Below are 19197 nucleotides of genomic sequence, written 5' to 3'. Positions count from 1 at the left end.
TGCACAGCTGGATTCTGGCAAACACCACCAACATATCCCAGAGCCTTTACTGGCACTGCCACAAGGTCAGGAGTCCGATTTCATTAAAACCCCAGTTTGAACCCTTGCCACCTCACCCAGCAAGAAAGAGGCAAGAAAAGGTCCAGGGTGGGAGATAGCTTTTAAACTAACAGCAACATGGCACGTGTCCGACCCATCCAGTTGTCCAAGGATTCTTTGCCAGGAAGGGGCTGGATTCAGGGCTTTAGGGTGGTAGCATAGGGGTCAAGAAATTTACAGAGAGATTGACAGAGCTGGGCCGTGAGAGAATCTAAACAAGATAAGCATTTTAAATCATGATGAATCAATGGCCATGGGGATCCTGGGCATTGGACAAGGGGGTGAGGAGGGCCAGTCAGTGGCATGGACAGTACATGGTATTGGTCACTGGACATAGGGTGTATTGGGCAGTGGGCATGGGATATTGGAGGTTGGACAGTGAGAGTTGTCATCTTTGGGCATGGGGTTTTGAGCAGTGAAGACAGGGGTGTTCTCAGAGAGCATGGGGGGCTGTTGGGTAATGGGCATGGAGGGTGTTGTCAGTGGGCAGAGGGGCTGATGGGTAAATAAGACCATATGACATTGGAGAAGAAGTAGGCCATTCAGCCCATTGAGTCTGCTCCACCATTCAATAGATCATCAGTGCTGATCTATTAATCTTGAATTCCATATTCCTGCTTTTTCCCTTTGACCCTTGATTCCCCTACTGCTTGAAAATCTGTCTATCTCGGCCTCAAATACACTTAATGACCCAGCCTCTACAACCATTTGGGGTAAGGAATTTTGCAGATTCAGTATCCTCTAACAGAAGAAATTCCTTCTCATCTCTGTTTTCAATGTGTGACCCCCTTATTCTGAGATTATGCCATCTGGCTCTACACAGGGAAACAACCTCTCTGCATATATCCTGTCAAATCCCCTAAGAATCTTGTATGTTTCAAGAAAGACGCCTCGCATTCTTCTAAATTTCAATGAGTATATGCCCAGCCACCTCAGCCCCTCCTCATAAGGCAGCCCCTCCACATCTGGTATCAACCTAATGAACTGCCTCCAAAGTCGGAATATGTTTCCTTAGATAAAGAACCCAAAACAGTTCATGGTATTTCTGTTGTTGTCTGACTAGTGCCTTGTATAGTTTTAGCAAAAAGACTTGTTTGAAATAAAGGCCAACATTTCATTTGCCTTCCCTGTTACCCACTGAACTTGGATGCTAGCTTTTTGTGATTCATAGATGACGACTCCAAAATCTCACTGTTCCGTAGCTTTCTGCAGTCTTTCTACACATAAATAATATTCAGCCCCTCTGTTCTTCCTACCAAAGTACATAACTCACATTATATTCCACTTGCCAAGCTTTTGCCCCCTCATTTCTTTTGCAGACTCTTTGTGTCATCCTCACCACTTGCCTTCCCACCTATTTTTGACTTAGTGTGAGTCAAAGTACAGCAGCAGAGTTTTGGATGAACAAAAGTTTACTCATCTTGGAAAAAAGGTGGGGGTTGGGTGGTGAGCGGTGTGTGTGCATGTGTCTGTGTATGAGACTGTGTGTGGAAATGAGTACAGCACTGGACTAATTGAATCTAGTCTTGATAAAATATAGAAGAGGATTCCACCAGAAGATAGACTAACCTTCTCTCTATCGTTCCAATTTAAATTTATGTGCTCAAGAACAATGTAAAGTGTAGGTGAGTGATATTATGGAGGTGGCAGTACGTCGTCTTCAGCCAATTTGATTCACTCCACATGATATCAAGAAATTACTGAAGACACCAGATACTGCAGAGGCTATGGGCTCTGACAATGTTCCGGCAATAGTACTGAAGACTTGTGCTCCGTGACTAGTGAGATTGACTGCCCTTGACATCAAGGTAGCAACTGACCAAGTATGGCATCAAGGAGCCATAGTAAAACTGGAGTTAAAAAGAAAACTCTCCGCTGATTGGAGTCATACCTGACACAAATAAAGATGTTTGTGGCTGTTAGAGGTCATTCATCTCAACTCTACGACATCTTTTCAGGAATTCCTTAGGGTAGTATCCTAGCCCAACCATCTTCCTCTGCTTCATCAATGACTTTCTCTCCATCATAAGGTCAGAAGTGGTGATGTTCTCTGATAATTGCGCAATGTTCTGCACCATTCACGACAGCTCAGATACTGAGGCACTCCATGTCCCTAAGCAGCAAGACCTTGACAATATCCAATCTGGTCTAATAAACAACAAACAACATTCTCGCCACACAAGTGCCAGACAATTTCCACCTTCAACAAGAGAGATTCTAACCATCATCCCTTGACAGTCGATGGCAGAGCCATTGCTGAATCCCCCAATAGCAATATCCTGGAATTACCATTGACCAAAAATTGAACTGGACTAGCAATATAGATACTGTGGCTACAATAGCAGTTCTGAGGCTGAAAATTCTGTGGTGAGCTACTCACCTCCAGTCTCTGCAACACCTATCCACCATCTACAAAGCACAAGTTAGGAGTGTAGTGGAATACTCTGCATTTGCCTGGTTCAGTCCAACTTCAACAGCACTCAGAAACCTTGACATCATCCAGGAAAAAGCAGCCCTCCTGACTGACACTCCATTCACCAGCTTCAACATTCACTTCCTTCACCACTGATGCACAATGTCAGCAGTGTGTACAATCTACAAGATGCCCTGCACCAACTCACCAAAGCTCCTTTGATAGCACTTTCCAATCTTGAGGCCTTTACTGCCTGTAAAGACAAGGGTAACAGATAACCCTAACCCTAGCCCTATTGCAAGTTCCTCTCTGAGCCACACACCATCCTGGCGTGGAAATATATTGAGATTCCTTCAGTGTCGCTGGATCAAAATTCTGAAACTCCCTCACTTATGACATATGGAAGTATCTACACTAGATGGAATACAACTGTTCAAGAAGACAGCTCACCACCTGCTTCTCAAGGGTAACTAGGGATTGACAAAAAAATTCTTATGTCCCACAAGTGACTGAAGTGGAAATGTTCAGAATAGTGTGATCAAGTTGAAGCACTGGCCAGGCTTCAAGGTTGTGTTAAAGATTGGCAGGAAAATTTGTTCCAATATTATGTGAATGAGTTAATAATTAATACTAATTAATTATACTGAGTAACATTTTGCAGTTATCACAATATGAACACATTTTTCTTTCCTTAGTGATGTTTTAATTCAGTTATTGCTAAGCAGCAGCAGTAACCTTGAGATAAAAAATCTAATTTTTGTAAATTACATTGCATTTTCTCTTCCACAAAATTCTGACATTTAAACTGACCATTTTTTCTCATAGTGGAAAACGTGTTGACGATTCTAGCAGAGCAACAGTTTTGATGTTGGGGACTTGCAGGGTATGTGTTCCCTGCATTTCATGAGATGCTTTTTGGGTTCCCTGTTGCTACGGGATATTTTGGATTCATCACAAAGACACAATTGATTGGTCACCAAGAACATGTTGGAGTTGTTCTGAAAGGAAGAAACATGGACTTAAAGGCCAACACCCATTGACTCATTGTGCTGCTGGCTGTTTACATCCTGCAACATGTGCCCCCGGAGCCACACTAAGGATTCGTTTGGGTCCCAACTTTGATCAGTTTGGCCCATGTTTATGGTCAAGGCTTATTTTGTGATTTAACAAGTTTTATTTACCTGAGAGAGTGTAACAACTTTGTTAATATATAAAGGCTTTCATAATACTGTTGAACTTATCTCTGTTTTGTTTTTCAGTGCAACTGAAATCTGAGTCACAGGATTTAGGGTTTTGTTTATCCTAAATGTTAAAATTAACCTTCAGCGGGGCAGCCCAGTCCAGGATTCCGTAAAGCAGATTTCCAGTTTGCCCAAATTGTCGTAAACAGCCATGGGCGGCGACTTGCCCAAACTGCCGTAAAATGAGCCGCCGTCTTTATATAGTGCGGCGGTGTCGTGAAGTGTCCCAAGCACTGTCAAAATGGCGGCGGTGTCAGAGCCGGTGGCAGCGCAAAGTGAGGCCCCGGCCCCGGCCCCAACCCCCGCCCCCGCCCCAATCCCGACCCCAACCCCAACCCCAACCCCAGCCCCAACCCCAACCCCAACCCCGACTCCAACTCCAGCCCCGACCCCAGCCCCAGCCACAGCCCCAACTCCGGGCGCAGGCCCTGCTCCCTCCTCTTCCCCAGTCCCAGCCCCAGTCCCGACACCTTCTCCCGCTCCTTCTCCGTCCCCCACTCCCTCTCCCACCCTGATCCCCAAGCTGGAGCCTAGTGAAAGCCCGGCCGAAAACCATAAGCCTGGCCCGGCCGCAGGCCCAGCTACAGCTCCGTGCCCCGCGACTGCTGTAGGCCCGGCTCCAGGTCCAGGACCAGAGCTGCCCGACAAGCAGACACTGCTGGCTGTGCTGCAGTTTCTGAAGAAGAACCACTTCAAAGAGGCCGAAGAGATCCTCAGGAAGGAGGCCAACCTGCAGGAGAGCCTGGACGAGTCGCTGCTGAGGACGGCTGGCCACAGGGGTTCGGACTCGGTTCATCAGCCCGATGTCAGCTCGGTCCTTTCGGCCTACAGCAATGAGGGAGACCCGAGCCTGTACGAGGAATACTACACTGGCCTCAAGGGCTTCATCGAGACGGCGCTGGACGCCTTCAAAGCCGAGCTGTCCACTCTCCTGTACCCGGTCTTCGTGCATCTTTACCTGGAGCTGGTTTACAATGAGCATGAGAGGGAAGCTCGGCATTTCTTCCACAAGTGAGGGGCCTCCAATACCATCAACTTATTATCAATATCTGGAATATCATAAATATTACAATGCCTGTAACATCTTGTCCTTATCGTCATTCTGATTTTGTACTGAACTTGAATTAAACATTGGTTAGGTCGTATTAAGGATACTGCCTACAGATTTGGTAATCATAATACAGTGAGGATCATTGATTACACCAGACAAGGTAGAAGAGTGCACTGTAGATTCACCAGAATCATTTCTGGGTTCCTGGGGTTAAATAAGAGAGGTTACAGTATCTGCCGTTGTACTTGCGTGAATTAAGTTTTTGGCGTGCTATGGGAAATGATTGCGTTAGTAGAAGGAGACTTTTTGCTGAATGGGGAATCTAGGATACAAAGTGCTCCAAGGAGTCTGGTATATGGCAGAGTCTTTTTTTAAAAAAGCCTAACTTGTCAGGACTGGAATTAAGATAAAATCAATGTACTAGAAATTTCTGGAGAGATTCAGCAAGTCTGGCAGTATCTGTGGAGAGAGAAATGGAGGTCATGTCTGATGTGAACCTTCTTTGAAACTGAAGGAGAGCATCTATATATAGTGTCGCAACAGTTTGGAGTTCTCTTCCACAAATGCTGTTGCTGTTGATGTTGGATTGGTTTATGTTAAATCTTGGTCGATAAGATTTTTGCTATTGAAAGATATTATAGAATCATGGAATCCCTGCAGTATAGAAGCAGGCTATTTGGCCTATCGAGTCCACACCAACTGTCCGAAGAGTGCACCACCTAAACTATACCTGTAACCTTGCATTTCCCATGGCTAATCCACTTAGCCTGCATATACCTAGAAACAGTGGGCAATTTAGCATGGCCAATCCACCTAACCTGCACATCATTAGACTATACGAGGAAACCAATGCAGATACGGGGAGAATGTGCAAACTCCACACACAGTGGCCTGAGGGTGGAATCAAACCTGGGTGGCAGGGGCAAAGGTGGGTCTGTGGGGTTTGTTGAAGATCAGCCATGATCTTGAATGGCAGTGGAATAGACTCGGAGATGAACTGGTCTGTTCCTGTACCTCAACAGTGGAGTTCTTTTTTTTTTCTTACCACTCCCTCCAATTTGCCTGATAATTTCCACGTTGATTTCCAGCATCCAAAGACTTGTACATGTTTGCATCCCATTACATTCCCCCTCTTTGCCTCATATCATACTGAGAAGTCGTCCCCTCTTCAGCTGTCTGCTGAATCCACACAGTGTGGGTATGGGAGGTTACATCTATTGGAGTCTGAACCTGTCTTCTGGTTGGTTCCAGGTATCATGGGGATCAGGAAGGTTATTACCATGATGACCTGCGAGTGTTAGCTGGCCTGTCAAAGAAGGAACACATGCAGGGGAACGAGACAGTGCTCGATTTTCGGACCAGTAAGTTTGTGTTACGGATTTCACGGGATTCGTACCAGTGTCTGAAGCGTCACTTACAGGAGAGGCATAATAACCAGATCTGGAACATCGTGCAGGAGCAGCTGTTCATTGATGTATTTGATGGGATGCCGAGGAGCAAGCAGCAGATCGAGGTGACTTCTGGGGGAATGGCTGGAGAAGCAAAGAGGGAGGCAAATAAAACCAAGGTAAGGAACAACTTCTCTCAGCAGAATCACAATGGACCCTATTCCACAGGATCATTATCCCTGGACCCTAGACCCCAATATTCACAGGATCATTATTCCTAGGGCCTCAACTCTATTTTCTACAGGATCATTATCCCCAGACCTTGATCCCTACAGGATTATGAACCCCAGGACTCCAGACCTCATTCCCTACAGGATCACCGCCTTGGGGGCACTGACCACAGTCCTTACAGGATCATTATCCGTGGGACCCTATATCCCATTCTCCACACAGCATTATCCTAGGACACCAAACTCCATTCTCCACTGATCATTATCCCCAGATAAAGTGTCCCAGGTTCTGCTGTGGAATGTTGAGTTGCTGAATTGTAATGCCCTGAGCTCCGAGCTTTAATTTCAGGGTGGATGGATGTGGGCACCGGGCTCAGTTAACTTGTCAAAATCTTGGCAGGTATTCTTTGGGTTGTTGAAGGAACCAGAGATTGAGCTTCCACTTGACGATGAAGACGAGGAAGGAGAGAACGAGGAGGGGAAACCAAAGAAGAAAAAACCAAAGAAAGATAGCCTGGGTGCAAAGAGCAAGAAGCAGGACCCCAATGCCCCACCTCAGAACAGGTGAGTGAGGCAACATATCACAGAGATGCTTTCCTGCAGCTGTTGGCTCTCCTGGATAGAATCTTTCTACCCTGTTCAGCTGTTGGATCATTTCTACTCCTTTCATTGAATACAGATCTGAGCTTCTTTATTGTTACCAGTTGAGACAGCTTTGAGAGAGAGAGTGAATATTGGGAGCAGAGGGAGGCCGTTTAGCCTTTTGAGCCTTTTCCATCGTTCGGTTAGATCATGGCTGTTGTGGACCTCCACACCATTCATTTGCGTTTGCTCCATATCATTTAATCATCTGACTGAATAAAAATTTATCATTCAGTTTTGAAGGCCTCAGTTGACCGCCACATCCACAGATTTTAAGGGAAGAGAGAAAGTTCCAGGTCTCCACTGTATGAATATTTCTTCCCCATTTCACTCTTGAACAGCCCAGGTCTAAATTTAAGAATTTTTTCCTTTTGTCCTTGATTTGTCCCACCAGAAAAAAAAATTCTGCATCCACTATATAAACTTCTCAGTGAAATCATAGAACATAGAACATTACAGCGCAGTACAGGCCCTTCGGCCCTCGATGTTGCGCCGACCTGTGAAACCAATCTGAAGCCCATCTAACCTAAACTATTCCATTATCATCCATATGTTTATCATCCCTGCATCTGGAATCAAAACGATATTAGTCATGTGTAAACTGTTTGTCCATTTATCTCTCAACTGTAGCATACAAATGGAGGTCATTTGGCCCGTCATGTCTGCACTGACTCCATGCGAACATTTTGCCTAGTGCCGTTTCCTGGTCGTCTTCCAGTATTTCGGCACACTGTTTGTTTTCAGAGAATGTATTTTAACCACTCTTGTCATGGTATCATTCTGCTGAATCTTGTCATATCTGTTCCAACGCAGTGCACCTTCCACAGAGCCTGGCTAAAATTGAGGGGTGGGTTTATGAGGAATTTGCAAGTGGCGGGGGAGAGGGTGGCTGCAGTTAGAAAGAAGACACTTTTAAACTTGCCAGCAAAGGAATACTTAGCTAATTAAGCCATGCAGACTTGAAATCAGTAGTGTGATGAATTCCATGATAATAAATGTGGAGTCTCTAGCTTAAGGCTGCATACGATCAGGAATTACTGAATGAGAAAATTGTGCTGTCTGCTATTGTAGTGAACACTATCAGTTGTTAAGTGTGAGTGTGACTTCTGAGATGCATTAAAAAGATTAGTAACTACCTGATTAAATCTTCCAGCTTTGTGTATATGTGATTGAAATGCATTAGTTGTGATCTCACCAATATTTGGAAACTGTATTTAGGATGATGGTTTTTATTTATCACAGGGTGTACCAGTCATTTGGAAAGAAAAACTTTAACTTGAGCTTGTTGCCTTCTGCCAGTTTAAATAGTTTTAAATAGAAATTAATAGAAATTCCTGGAAAAGCTCAGCAGATCTGGCAGCATCTGTGGAGTTAATGTTTTAGGTCAAGTGCCCCTTCCTCAGAACTGCTCTGGTGTTTGAGAAATTAATGCTTTCCTGAGTTTGTTGTAGCTTTGTTTCATGGAAACTGGCAATTAGAGGATATTGATGAGTTCTTCTAATTCTCCTCCTTTAAGAGTCTACTTCACCCATATCGCAACACAGAAGGTATTGTTACTATGTGACTGTATCACCTAATAAATGAGTAGGTGAGAATGAAAAAGAAGCCCTGAAAACCAAGGATAAAAGCCCCCAAGAAAATCTTGAGATGAGCCCTTGGTGGGGCGGGGAGCATGTTTGGTTCTTGCTGGATGCAGACTAATACTTCCTCTACATTGTTCCAAACAAACGCTGTTGGGACAGGCACAGCACAGGGTTAGATACAGAGTAAAGCTCGCTCTACACTGTACACATCCCACCTCCCAGGACAAGTGGGTTAAGAGTGCTAATTGGTGTAACCCTGACCCACCTTAATTAACCTGCATCTCTTATGTGTGAGATTGCCAGGTTAGGAGCTGTTATGGACCGTCATTCCAAGCACACTCACTGTCTATGAAGCTGGATGAACCAGAGATGATCAGTGATTTAAAACCAAAATGGAACTGCACTTAAAGGGGTTTAAAAAAAACATGCAGGGCCACAGGGTGGAGGACAATGTCACTAGACTATTAATTCAGAACTCTAGATGGTTCATCTGGGAATGTTAGTTCAAATCCTACCTTGGCAGATGATGAAATTAGCTACCATGTAACCATTGTCAAAAACCCATTTGATCCATTAATGCCCTGTAAAGAGGGAAATCAACCTTGTTTGACATACATGTGATTTCAGACCCACAGCAATGTGGTTAAATATTATCTACCCTCTGGGCAAATAGAAATGGGCAGTAATACTAGCCTAGCCAGAAATGTCCACATCCTGTTAAAATTTTTATTTCTAAAACAAACAGGGAATTGGACTGTGTGTTGCTCTGCAGAGCCAGCATGGATCAGATGGGCCAAATGGCCCCATATTGAACTGACTTTATGATTAGACACAACTGGATTCAGACTGTTGATAAGGATTGTATCTTTAATTTTATTTACCACCTTCAGAATTCCACTTCCTGAACTAAAAGATTCTGACAAACTGGACAAGATAATGATAATGAAAGAAGCCACAAAGCGGGTGAAGCTGGGGCCGGACTGCCTGCCCTCCATATGCTTTTACACGTTTCTGAATGCTTATCAGGTGAGTGGTTTACTACATAGTGACATGCTGCAGTCTCTCCTCTTCATCTGAGGAAGCACTCTCTCCTTGGTCAAGGACCTCCTTCTTGCCTGCCTGTCATTGGGAAGGTGCCAGGCCTGCTGTGTGATTTAACAAGGTATAGAGCTAGATGAAGACAGCTGGCCAGGCAGCATGAGAAGAGCAGGAAAGCAAGACGTTTTGGAATTTCTGAAGAAGGGTCCAGACCCGAAACGTCAGCTTTCCTGCTCCTCTGATGCTGCCTGGCCTGCTGTGTTCATCCAGCTCTTCACCTTTTTATCTCAGATTCTCCAGCATCGGCAGTTCCTACTGTCTCTGCTGTGTGATTTCCTGTTCCTCACTGTGTCAGGGAGCGCCTCAAACTCAGGAGATAGCCAGTGCTGATCAGACTGTTGGTTAGAGACTAGGTTAGGAGCAAGTAGACCGCAGGAAATGATGATTCCCAGAATACTTGAAGAGAAGTGGCTAGCTGGAGATAGCTGAATATTTTCAGTGTCATTGTTGTTTAGTATGTTTGCTACTAGTTACATATAGCTAATTCAAAATCCAAATGTGATAAATTGTCATTCTGCTTTTTGCATGACATGAGGAGTCAACATCACTTATCAGACCTGAGACCTCAGTTCACTTGAAACTTGGGGTATGTCAATAGAGCAGACAAGAATCTGGGTGCGAGTATTTTTGTTTTGATGGTTGTGGCTGCCTTCCTTTCTTGGTACTAAACAGGAGGAGATATTTATTTGTCGAATTGTCATTGGCCATCTCTTAATTCCAGGATAATATTCTACTTGGTTGTGAATTTCTGCTGTGGGTCTCCATATTGTCATGCCTCATTGCAGTAATGCACTGGAAATCAAGCCCTGTTATTCCCAGAGTTGTCACAAAAGTTAAAGATTTTATCAATGTACCAAAATTCCCTAACTTATCTACCCTTTTAAACTCAGGTTTCTGTGCTTAACCAGAATGACTGTTTATTACAACTAAATAGATTCTAGTTGCAGGTAAATAACTGAACTGTCAACATTTAGGTCTACTAGTTAAAGCTGTAACCCCTTTATAAAGCTCCCTACATACACAGACAAAGATAAAATTGGTTTTATGTGTAGAGGGAAAAGCTGAGAAAGCAATTCAATGGCACCTGTCCATAGAGTTTGCTGAGACAGTCCTTTTGTTTGTCCGGACTTGCTGTTTGTCAATCTTTCTTCAGGTACTTTTCACTTTCACTCAGCACTCCCTTGCAGAAGGCACAGAGTAACTGGTTCACAAATTATAAAATCACTGACATGCTGATTAAAAGCAACAGCTGACAGCATCGCGAACAAAAATTGCTGAATAAACACAGGTCTGGCAGCATCTGTGGTGATAAAGCAGAGTTACCGTTTCAGGTTAAGTGACCCTTCTTGAGTTCTGAAGCACCTTCCAACCCCACAACCATCACCAGCTACAAGGACAAGGGCAGCAGATGTCTGGGACTACGCCCACATGCAAGTTCTTCTCCGAACCACACAGTTCCCTTACTGTCACTGGGTCAAAGTCCTGGCGCTTCTTTCCTAACAGCTCTGTGAGTGTTCCTACACCCAAGCACTGCAGAATTTCAAGGAGGCAGCTCACCAGTACTTTCTCCAGGGCCATTATCAGGGGGGATGATGGCCTAGTGGTATTATCGCTGGACTGTTAATCCAGAGACCCAGATAATGTTCGGTGGACCCAGTTTCTAATCCTGCCGTGGCAGATGGTGGAATTTGAATTCAATAACTATCTGGAATAAACAATCTAATGATGACCGTGAATTCATTGTCGATTGTCGGAAAAACCCATCTGGTTCACTAATGTCCTTTTAGGGAAAGAAACTGCCATCCATACCTGGTCTGGCCTACATGTCACTCCAGACCCACAGCAACGTGGTTGATTCTTAACTGCCGTCTGGGCAATTAGGGATGGGCAATAAATGCTGCCTAACCAGTGACGCCCTCATCCCGTGAATGAATGGAAAAAAAATTTAATGATAGACAACAGATGTCGTGTAGGGGCAGGGAGAAGTTTGGGCTGTCTTGGTAAAGGGGAGAGCAGAGGTAAATAAGGTGATAAAGATGCTATGTGGGATTGAAGTCTTTAAGTGAAGTTGTTGAAAATAAAACCAAGAAAATAATCATGTTACTGTTCAAGACTTAGGGTAGGAGGGTAGTTGCACTTAAATTGCTCTCGTAGAGAGCCAGCACAGAGAAGATGGACTAAGTGGCTGTTTCCTATGCAGTAACTATTCTTTCATTGTATTAGTACTGAGTGCACTGCCATTGTTTTAATGACAAATTTTTCAGAAATGTCGTCCTGTTATATATGCTTTCTAATTTATAATCTCCCTTTTCTGTACTGGCACAGGGACTCACTGCAGTTGACTTCACAGATGATTCTAGTCTGATCGCAGGAGGATTTGCTGATTCCACTGTCAGAGTGTGGAGTGTCACACCGAAGAAGCTGCGCAGTGTCAAAGGGGCTACAGGTAAAACAAGCCAGCAGCCTTCTTGCTGGGGCTGTGCTGTACTGACCCCAAGCAAATAAAAGGGCTTCAATGTTGGATGTAGTCAGTTTAGGAAATCAGACATTTTGTTAAACCAGTTTCCCATTTTCAGAAAAGTAACCCACAGAGCTTTACAGCCTCAATGTCTGTACTTTCAGGCTAATTGGAATAGAATCTTGCAGAACGAAAGGAAGTCATTCAGCCCCTCAGCTCTGCGTCACTCTCGAAGAGCTTTCCAATTTAGTTTCACACCCGGTCTGTTTCCCGATAACCTTGCAAATTAGTTCCCTTTTAGTATATGTCCAATTGTCCAATGGATGACCTCCTTTGGAATTGATTCCCTTGCCCTTTAAGGCAGTGCATCCCTGGTCATCTGAACTGCGTAAGAAGTGGAGCGCAGCAAGTGAAAGGGCCCAATTAATGGGCTGTAGTTATTTAATATTGGTAGTGGCTGTAGCGTTGGTGGTGAAAAGCCAGTAGGCTCAGTGTCAGCACTATCAAAAGCTTAGTGCTTGTGATTGCGATTGCAGGTATAGATCCTTCTCCTGTCACCCTGCACTCCTCCTGCCATTTCTGTGAGTGTGTAGCTTGAACAAATTTGAGTAAGCTGCACTATATCATACAGACTGCCTCATGGGTTTTAATCACAGAACCTTGTGAACTGCAAGGAATTCGCCATGCAGCCCCGTTTGTCTTTGCACACATAACCAGTTTAGTATTGCAGCCCTTGGAGGTCAAGGAGACCACTCATGGCATGCTGTGATTTAATTTTGGTACATATGTATACATCTGCAGAAAGTTTCTGGTCATATCCAAGAGTGGCTGACGTACAGAAGATGTGTTGGCACTTGGGCACAGTAAATCTAGAGGCAGTGGGCTCAATAACTGCTTTGTCTTTCCCCTACTAGATCTCAGTTTAATTGATAAAGAGTCAGACGATGTGCTGGAGCGAATAATGGACGAGAAGACTGCCTGTGAGTTTAAAATGCTACTGGGACATGGGGGCCCAGTTTATGGGACAAGTTTCAGTCCCGACAGGTAAGGAATAGTTTCTTTTATAACTGTAAATTAACAGACCACGGCTTTCACTGTCAGAAAATAAACACTTTCATTTCTTTTAAGTTTTTCATGACCTGGGATGTTCAAAAGTGCTCTACAGTTAATGAAGTGTTTATTTATTGTAATGACTCGTAAATTCGGAAACATGGCAACCAAGTTTACCCACACAAGTCCCGTAAATGATGATGAAATTAATGCCTAGATAATCTTTATTTAGTAAAGGTTTGGAACTTAGTACCGTAAAGAACAGTAGAGACAGAACCTCTTGACTCGTTTAAGAAGCCTCTGGATATGCACCTCAAATGCGTAACCTGCAGGGGTATTGGCCAAATGCTGGAAAGTGGGATCAAGCTGGGTGGCTTAGTTTTCAGCTGATGCTGCCGGAGTTGTCCATGTGGTCTCTTTGCTGCTGTCATTTGTCTATGATTTTATGATTGGTATTTTGATGTGCCACAGAGGAGAACTCTTTCAGTATAGGAATCTTTTGTATCGACTGCGCAGGGTAATATGCACATGCCCAGTCAAGTAGCTATACCATCAAGAGTTGGAACTGTTTGCAGGTCAGTCATTCATCTGTAAACGTGAGCTGGCTGGCACTTGAATGCCTACCTCTCTTCACTAAATAATCTATTTTGCTGGAGGGTGCTGTGCCACACACACGAATAGTGACAGTGAGTGCTCTTTTAGCAAAGGTATTTACAAGATGGTGAAGTTACATCCATTGAAAAGCTCATGTATCTAGTGTGAGGGGAATGAAAGGGATCTTTCCTCTTGCTTGCTAGCTTCTTTAGAGAGGGGAAGCTTACAGTTTTTCTGCACTCTCTCTTGTCCAGGAACTACCTGCTGTCCAGTTCCGAGGATGGCACAGTGAGACTCTGGAGTCTGCAAACCTTCACCTGCCTTGTGGGCTACAAAGGACATAATTATCCAGTATGGGATACACAGTTTTCTCCATATGGCTACTACTTCATTTCAGGGGGTCATGATCGAGTGGCACGGTGAGTATGGAGTCACGATTGAGTGCCAGTGTGGACTGGCATGACTCAATTCAGAGGAATGTGCCATTAATCAAGCTCCGCTATTCCACGATCTGTCACAGAAGTGTACCCAACCGTTTAAACTAACAGCACAATGAATTTGTCTGCCTGACTGCATAACGTTTCATTATTAACAGGACAATAACCGTATTTATTATAAACAAGCGTATGGCAAACAAAAATGGATTACTCGTTGCTACTTCACAATGTAAGCCAAACTCTCTCAAAATGCCAAACACACACTTATTTGCAAATAAGACAGACTAAAATGGACAGTTTGACAAATATACTAATGATGGAACAATAGCGAAAAACAAATTCTGTATTTTGAGTCCCGACCACAAGGATGGGATGAATTGTTCCTCAGTTTTTCATGTGATAGTGATATGACATGGTCTGCAGCACGATAGTCAGTCTTCGATTCAATAGCTGATCGGGTGGGACGAGTCTTTTGCATTGGAATTCTTTCTTTTCAGACTTCAAATCTCTCTTTCTTTCTTACGGATAGAGTTGTGTTCCTGTTTGCAGGCTTTTGGATGTCTCTAAATGCCCTGATAGGTCTTTTACGCACTGTCCCTGAAGCAATCTTAACGTTGCTAATAGGAAGCTTCTCCTCAATTTGAAGATTCCTGGTGCCGCTGTGCCTCATAAAGTATCCGACTCATTACAAAAAGTAACAATCTCCAGCAGCTAAAGCATACACCAATCAATCCCACTTGATCTTCAAGTTACAGAAACTTTCCTGGCACTTTTAACTGTATGGCCATCTAACTTCCATTTTTTGGGGGTTGGGAAGAGAAGGATGGTCCCTTACAGGAGCCACAATTGAGAATCACAGTTAGTCTGACGTCAGGGGTCACAATTGAGTGACATGGTGAGTGTGCAAGGGTAGGGTCATGCTTGAGTAATTGGTGAGTGTAGGATTCCAGTCAAGTGGCATGATTGTACATAAGGTCATGATTGAGTGGCTTGTTGGGTGGGCAAATGAGTGCAGGATTGCGATATTAATGCAACAATGTTACTTTTGAATGAGTGTCCCATTGTTACCGATGTGGATATATGGTGAAACAAGCCTTTTAACTGGATTGTGATTTTTAGCGTTCTTTGAATTAAGACTAATGAACTAATAATGTACTACCATGTGGGATAAGTCAAAGTCAGAATGAGATACAGTTATTCAATCCATCTGCCTGAAGTCAGTGCCTGACTACTCTAACTCAGAAGTACGCAAACTGTTGAGCTCGGCGGATATCAATCCAGCTTTTTGTTAAAGAAGGCAATTAACTCTGAATCAAGTCCCTTCTCTGGAAGCTTGATCTGTATCTAACACCCAATAACCCTGCTGCAGGTTTCTGAATGTTTTGCACATTTTCTCCAATCACCTTATTTTGGTTCAATTGTTTATTTATTCTCACCACACCTTCCAGTATTTACAAACCATGTGTCCCTTCAGTCTGTTCCTCCGGCCAAAAGCAACTCAGTTGCTTGAGTCTTTCTTCATTAGCTGAGTGTCTGTCTGGTCATGAGCACTGAACCCTTCTAAAGCATTTGTGTTTGCTTCTGACATTCAGGACGGACTTGTGCATAAATGTATTTTAACACGGCAGCATGGTGTCTCCCTAGGGCCACGTGCACAGTGTGAATGACATTGGCCATGGGTATTCGTAAGATGGAGCTGTATTAGTTAATAGTTTGGGACTTTCTGTTCCTTAGGCTTTGGGTGACTGACCATTATCAGCCACTGCGAATATTCTCTGGTCACCTGTCTGATGTCACCTGCACGAGATTTCATCCCAACTCAAATTATGTAGTGACAGGATCTGCAGACAGGACCATCCGACTGTGGGACGTTCTAAATGGCAACTGTGTTCGAATCCTCACTGGACACAAGGTATGAAATGCTGGCGTGGAAGTTGTTGATGAGTGTGTGAACACTGCCCATGTGCCTGCTTAAGCAGACCCTCTTGTTAATGTTCCTTTTCTGTATTCCTCCCAGGGACCGATCCACTCATTGGTGTTCTCTCCAAACGGTAGATACCTGGCCTCTGGGGCTACAGATGGCCGGATTCTGCTATGGGATATCGGGCATGGGTTACTTGTAGGCGAGTTGAAAGGTCACACTGATACGATCTACGCACTGAAGTTCAGCCGAGATGGGGAGATTCTAGCCTCTGGTGAGAATTTGCTTTTGGAGAGTCAGTCAAGGATAGAGTTATTAAATCCTTCATTCTCGCTGCTGGCATGGCCAGCATTGATTGACTACTGTCTCCTAATTATCTGAAATGACAGTGACAATCCTCCTTCAACCATTTTGTAGTGGTTTGATGTAAGTGGGAGTGGTCTTTTCATAGGTATGATAATCACCTGTAGGCTCAGACCGGGTAAGGACAACAGCTTTCCTTCCCGAAGGATGTTAGTGACCCAATTGGTTATTACAATAATTCAACACCTTCACAGTAGCAGAGAATATCTTCTCAGGGATTTTCAAAATTTAAATTTATATTCCCAAACTTGCCCTGTAAGGTTTGAGTTCTGATTCCCTGGGTTATTAGTACAGTCGGAGATCTCTACCCTGCTGATAGCTATCCAATTCATTATCCTACCAGGATTATTGATTGTTGCTTTGCATCAGTTGGAGATGTTGACCCAGTGTCGACTGATGTCAGCATGGGTCCTGGGTCAGTTTTGTCTCCTGAGCCACACATTGTAGGAATCAACTCCGAAAGCTGCTTGCCCCATAATGGGGCTTAGGAGTCAATGTAACAATGTCAATTGGGAAGTCCCTTGGAAGTTGTCACTCCTGCACTGGTGAGAAGTTCCACTCTACTCCCAGTGAAGTAACACAGGTGGACCAAGGAGTGTGGGAAGATCCCAGCTGTAAACTGTTAGACATTTCTCACTGCATTGCTGGGCAGGGTGAGGGGATAAATTATTGAAGCTTAGTATCTTCTGGTCATCAGATCAGTTTGCAATTAGATGTAACTTGCAATTGGACAACATTTGCTGCATAATCCTGTGTGAAGAATTGCCCTGACAAACAATACATATTAGTACAGAGGATCCTATTCTTTGGAGATAGAACATGTGCACATCACTCACAGGTTCATTTCTCAGGGCAGTGACAGTCAGTTATCATTACAGGTTTAAAAATGTAAAGTTTGGCAATTAACTGGCAGCCCATCATCAAACTCTTTATGGCAATAGCTCTACGAGAGTCCATTTGCTAACCAATCAGCAGTGTTTTCCTTTTGTGTGTATTTTGAGTTTTCCTGAGTGCAAGATGATGTTGTAAGTGTTTTTTTTTTCAGTAATACTCCAATTCTACAATGCCAAATGACTTGGTCACTATGCTGATGTGAATCTTCTGAATTGTTGTTACAGGTTCAATGGATAATACAGTGAAAATGTGGGACACAGTCAAAGCCTTTGAGGATCTGGAAACAGATGATTTCAGTACTGCCACTGGGCATATTAACTTGCCTGACAACTCACAAGAGCTGTTACTTGGCTCCTATATGACTAAATCCACCCCAGTCATTGGCCTGCACTTCACTCGCCGTAACCTCCTACTGGCTGCAGGGGCATACAACCCACAGTGACGGCAAAACCCCAACTCTTGCTCAGTCTTTTCCCATCCTCATTCTCTGGTCCCCACCAGCGCTGCCAAAATGGATGGAGGATGTAGATATTTTCACAGTATCTGTGAAATTCTCTTGTATTCCCTTCCCACCCAAAATCCCTCTGAACCCCATAGCCATTTACGACATATTGTCGTGCAGGAACATTTTGCATTACATTGAATGAATGGTGTTACTTTTTTTAAAGTCTTAATGAAGTTTGCAATAAAATACTGAAATCAATTATTGTGTTTCTCTGCAGAGGGGGAAGGAAAAGAAGGCTTCCCTTATTATATTGTAGGGGTCTGTATGCTCCAGCTTTATTTTGATTTTCAGGAGCAACAGCCAGCTTAGCGTTATATTTAATGTAAGCTTCTGCTGGCCTGCAGAAAGCTGTAATCAGTCAAATGCTAGAAATTCATTGTGCTAGCACATGTTAACAGACAAGGTTGTAACTCAAGCAGCTTCAGCCATGATAAACCAGCATTTGTGAACCACCCCAGAACGCTTTAGGTTTGTGTCTTCTCCAGCCCAGTCTCTAAATTCGAGCTCATTCTAAATCTCAGCTCACTAACCACCCTTAAAAATTGCTGCAGGGCTTTCTCTATTTAAAAATACTGATACAAAGTTGAATTTCAGTCACCCTGGAATGATGGCCATTTGTGTGAATTGAAAGTATGGAACTTGAACACTTACTTTTACATCCATTAAACAGCACAGCCGCATTTCATCATGATGGCCCATGAGTGAACAGTACCTATATTTGGAACAAAAACCAAAGTTGCTGGAAAAGCTGAGCAGGTCTGGCAGCACCTATGAAGGAAAAAAAAATTAACGTTTCCGGTCCAGTGACCCTTCCTCAGAATAGGACCAGCTGAGCTTTTCCAGCAACTTTGTTTTTGTTCCTGATTTACAGCATCCACAGCTCTTTCAGTTTTTATTTAGTACCTATATTTGCTCTGGCTTCCAATCATGCTCAGTATATTGCCAGTACTCATTTTTTTGTGGGCTTCGTGGAAGAATATATAGCCTGCAATATGAGCTGCTTTTTGTTACATTGCCAGTCTTTTCAATCAAATCTATAATTTTTTTCTGTTAAACATTAACCTGGAAATGAAAAGGTGTGTAGTGCAATATGAATTTCAAAGCTGTACCTTATTAAAGAACACACATCAAAATGTAGAGAGTTTGGAGTGTGAGGGTCAAGGTTGCTGGTGGAACAACACAGGCAGGTCAGTCATTTCCTTGCTCCAAAGATAGTAGTATCACACAACC

At 43.6% G+C, this 19197-nt stretch overlaps 1 protein-coding gene across 1 annotated transcript; it reads left to right on the top strand.

Annotated features, from left to right (window-relative positions):
* The first annotated feature begins 3994 nt into the window (after nucleotides 1-3994).
* Nucleotides 3995-18165, top strand: taf5 (TAF5 RNA polymerase II, TATA box binding protein (TBP)-associated factor). The gene is made up of 10 exons (XM_048609075.1): nucleotides 3995-4764; nucleotides 6056-6371; nucleotides 6823-6986; nucleotides 9538-9673; nucleotides 12071-12191; nucleotides 13118-13247; nucleotides 14102-14266; nucleotides 16019-16196; nucleotides 16302-16479; nucleotides 17687-18165. The coding sequence occupies exons 1-10, from the start codon at nucleotides 3995-3997 to the stop codon at nucleotides 17902-17904; spliced, it is 2376 nt and encodes a 791-aa protein (XP_048465032.1). The 3' UTR covers nucleotides 17905-18165.
* Nucleotides 18166-19197: the final 1032 nt, after the last annotated feature.

Source organism: Rhincodon typus, chromosome 20 (assembly GCF_021869965.1).
Source record: "Rhincodon typus isolate 14 chromosome 20, sRhiTyp1.1, whole genome shotgun sequence".
Taxonomy (NCBI): Eukaryota; Metazoa; Chordata; class Chondrichthyes; order Orectolobiformes; family Rhincodontidae; genus Rhincodon; species Rhincodon typus.
This window is presented reverse-complemented; position numbering and strand designations above follow the sequence as displayed.